The following is a 4166-nucleotide window of genomic DNA, read 5'->3' on the forward strand; positions in this document are numbered from 1 at the left end:
GGATGAATATTTCCTGAAATATAAATTGTCCCGATTAATGAAATGGGTAATAAAATCCTTTAAAAATTCCACTTTGGAAAAAAAATGGAATAAGACATAAATAAGCTCCCTAACAAAAAAAAACTGAATTTAAAAATAATTAAAGAAAATCTAATTCCAATGCTACATAAACTATTTAGAAAAATAGATGAAGAAGGAGTCCTAGCAAATTCTCCTTGTGACACAAATGTGGTGCAGGTACCTAAACCAGAAAGAACTAAAAAAGAGAAAGAAAGTTATAGAATAATTTTGCTAGTGAATACTGATGCAAAAAAATTTAAATAAAATATTAGCAGAGATTCCACTAAGTTATCATTAAGATAATACAGTAGAATCCAGTGAGATTTATACTAAGAATGGAGGGATGGCTCAATATCAGAAAGATGAATAGCATAATTGACAATATCAATAAAAAAACTTACAGAAATCACATTTCAATAGAGAAAAATATCTTTTGACAAAATACAGCATCGATTCCTGATTTTAAAAACACCAATCAAGCTTAGCAATAGATGGAGTTTTTTCTTAAGATGGTAAATTGCATCTACCTGAAACCACCAGTAAGCATTATATGTAATGGTGATGAGCATTGTCAACTACATCAGTGGTGAAGCTCGGATGTCCATTAGCACCATTATTATTCTATATTGTACTAGAAATGTTACCTTTAGCAATAAGAGAAGAAAAAGTAATGGAGGAATAAGAGTAGGCAATGAGGAAACAAAGCCATCACTCTTATCGGGCGATATGATCCTACACTTGGAGAATCCTACTTCAGACAACTAACAACTTTAGTCAAGTCATAGGACATAAAATAAATACCCATAAATCACTGGCATTTCTACATATTGCCAACAAAGCCCAGCAGTAAAAGATAGAAAGAAAAATCCCAATTGAAAATTGGAGAAAAACACTTTTCACACAATTAAAAGTAGATCTAAAGAGTTGGAAGAAAATGAACTCTTTAGATCTAAAGAATTGGAAGAAAATGAAGTGCTCATGAGTAGGCCGAACTAATAGAATTAAAATCACAATTCCACTTAATTTAGTCTACTTGTTTAGTACTATACTAAACAAATTGCCCAAAACTCACCTTATAGTTATTAAAGGTCATAAAATTCTTCCAAAAGAACAAAAAAATCAAGAATTTCAATGGAATTCATGGAAAAAATGCACAGGAAGGTAGCATAGCCGTCGCAGATCTAAAACAATGTTATAAAGTGGCAGTCATCAAAAAGATTTGGAACTTCCTAAGAAATTGACTAGTTGATCAGTATGATGGGGATATTCTTAAGGGGATGTTCTTCATGTGGTAGTTGAGCTGGATGACTAGAGGTGCTTCAAAATATCAAATTCTGTTCCTCTCAATAAGGGCAGTGAAAGGGGAAAAGGAAGAAGAGTCTCCTTAACTGCTGGGGATGGACTGAGTGTAGAAGGGGAAAGGAAAGAAGCCATTTTCTGTCTGGAGAGAGTCTCTGAAAAATGAAATTTGAAAATCCATTGAGAAAAATCTCCACAATTGTTTGACATTCCTTCTGAAAGATAGGTCTCTGGTGAAACCTGTCCATTCAAAGGAAGCAACCAGAGGTGTGAACTCAGGGCCTTCAAGGCTGCCCCCATTAAGAAGAGTTAACAGGTTGCTCTGCAGGATGGCAGGCCAGGGGAATTCACACCTTTGCTCAGAGGGCCTCAGAAGGGGAGGGGCCACTACCTCTTATAAAAGGAGAACATCCTTGTGCTCAGAAGCACCACTTTCATTGGAAGGGAAGTCTCTTCCTCTGGCTGCTGCAGACTAGAAGCAATTGGAGAGAAAATGGCTTCCACTGGGGAACTTCTGAAGGAACTGCAGAATGAGATCACCTGCAGCATCTGCAGGGGCTACTTCTGTGAACCTGTCACCATTGAGTGTGGGCACAATTTTTGTCAAGCTTGTCTCTCCTCCAGCTGGAGAGTTGAAGCTTTAGCTTTCTCCTGTCCTGAATGCCGGCGAGTTTCCCACCACAGAGAGATCCCAATAGTGAACAGGCGCCTAGCAGAGTTGACTGAGGTGGGCAAAGAGCTCAGTTCCAAGCTTATGCAGAGCACTGAAGGACAGAGCCAGTGTGTCACTCACAAGAAACCCTTCAAGCTATTCTGTGAAGAGGATCAGACAGCACTGTGTGTGACATGTTGTGAAACCCCAGAGCATGGGGCTCACAAGATCTCCCCCATACAAGAGGCTGCTCACAAATATAAGAGGGAGCTCCAGCACATTCGGAGTCTCCTGGGGAACCATTTGGAGGAAGACGAACAACTTCTTGCTCAAGAGGAGAAACCTGCTGTTGACTGGAGCAGTTTGTTTTCAAGTGAATGCTACAAAATACTCAATTTACGTTTGAAGGAGAAGAACCTAGAGTTACCTGAAAGGATAAGCCAAGAGCACAAGGCCAACCAGGACAGACTATCCCAGCACATGCAAACCCTTCAGGACCTCATGCTAGAGCTGCAGGCTCTAGCTCACCAACCCAATGTGGATCTGCTACAGGATTCCAAGCAACTACTGAGAAGGGCCGAGGCTGTTTTGTCTCAAAGGGCCAGGGCTGTCACCCCAGAACTGAGAGAATATCCCATCCCTGGTCTGATCGAGATACTCAACAGATTCAGAGTGGATCTCACCCTGGATCCCACATCAGCTGATTCCTGTGTTTCCATTTCTGGGGATCTTAAGAGTGCCAAGGCTGAAGAGGACTGGCAGGTGGAGACCAAGCCTCCTGAGCACTTTCCTCTTCATTATGTCTTTGCTGAACAGGCCTTCAGCTCAGGCAGCCAGTACTGGGAGGTGGATGTGACTCAACTTCCTCAGTGGGTCCTGGGGATCTATACTCCCTACTTGAAAAGTAGGAGAAGGAGGGGGAAGAAAGGGACCTGTACCTCTCTGTTCTTGCTTCAGTGTGTCAAGAAGGAAGAAGATTACTATTTGAGAACCTATCCTGGGCCATTGAACCATCGAATGAAAAGCTCTTTACCACGGGTTGGGATGTACCTGAAATATTCCCCTGGCACTCTGGGCTTTTACAATGTTCTCCAGCGTTCTCTTATTTATAAATTCTATTCTATCCCCTTCACAGCCCCTGTCAAGCCCATCTTTTCCCCTGGCCCCCCACTTCCAGGAACAAAGCCTGGTCCCATGACTGTCTGTTCAGTGGACTCTCATCTTTGTGCTTGCTGCCATTCATCTCAATGAACATTCTACAAGGACGAGTTCTCAACCCATCACCATGCTCCCTGACCATTCCCTGAAAGAGAATAAGCATCACCTACTCCATGATGAAGAAGGGACATCCTGCTCACTAACTGGACAATAGTCTTCCCCCCAGCAAGCTGAAGGAGATCATTCCACAGTGTTCTGTACTCCATGGATCTTCCTGTTTATGAGTTTTCACAATCAATCAATTCTGTTTCAGCAGTTAATAAAAACCTTACGTGAAGGGTATAGTTTTCATACCTTTATGTTTTATTCTGTTCCTAGGATTTAACAAAAGCCTTTGGGCACCATAGATTTTAATTTTTCAAGTCCTATTCCCCTTGGATTACAATAAACAATGAGAGAAGAGAGGTACTAGACTGATTACCAAAGTGAAGGCCTATGGATCAATTGTTCTGACTTCATTGTTGTATACTTGTGAAACCTGAACAGTATAACAGCCCCATGGCAGGAAAATGACTCACTTCCATTTGAATTGCCTTAGGAAGATCCTGAAGATCATCTGGCAGGATAAGACATTAGATCTTGAGGTTCTTTTCACAAATTCTGTTTTTCAACAAGTTGGTATCTTTTTCATGTCTATTTTTTAGGGAATTATATGCTTTTTTCCATTTCTTCAAATCTATTTTATATGGAGTTATATGCTTTTCCCATTTCATCAAATCTATTTTAAAGGCATTTTCTTTAGAAAATTAGTTTTTCCTTTTCCATACCCTCTTGCAAAGATCTCATTTCCTTTCCCCATTTTTCTTCTAACTCTCTTTTTGAAAATTGTTTTTAAAATCTTAGAAGAAAGCCTTGTGAAATGGGGACCAATTCATATCTCCCTTTGGGGCTTTATCTGGAGTCAATTTAGCTTTAGGAAACTCAGGATTTGAGGTCT

The 4166-nt window shown here is 40.3% G+C and overlaps 1 protein-coding gene across 1 annotated transcript; it reads left to right on the top strand.

The window, feature by feature from the left end:
* The first annotated feature begins 1852 nt into the window (after positions 1–1852).
* On the top strand, positions 1853–3262 carry LOC127538509 (E3 ubiquitin-protein ligase TRIM11-like). Its single transcript, XM_051962322.1, has one exon. It carries the CDS (start codon positions 1853–1855, stop codon positions 3260–3262), a length of 1410 nt encoding a protein of 469 aa, XP_051818282.1.
* Positions 3263–4166: the final 904 nt, after the last annotated feature.

Source organism: Antechinus flavipes, chromosome 5 (genome assembly GCF_016432865.1).
Source record: "Antechinus flavipes isolate AdamAnt ecotype Samford, QLD, Australia chromosome 5, AdamAnt_v2, whole genome shotgun sequence".
In the NCBI taxonomy this organism is placed as follows: domain Eukaryota; kingdom Metazoa; phylum Chordata; class Mammalia; order Dasyuromorphia; family Dasyuridae; genus Antechinus; species Antechinus flavipes.

Excerpts from the sequence above, each read along its gene's own strand:
- LOC127538509 (XM_051962322.1), top strand. The coding sequence starts at position 1,853 with ATGGCTTCCACTGGGGAACTTCTGAAGGAACTGCAGAATGAGATCACC.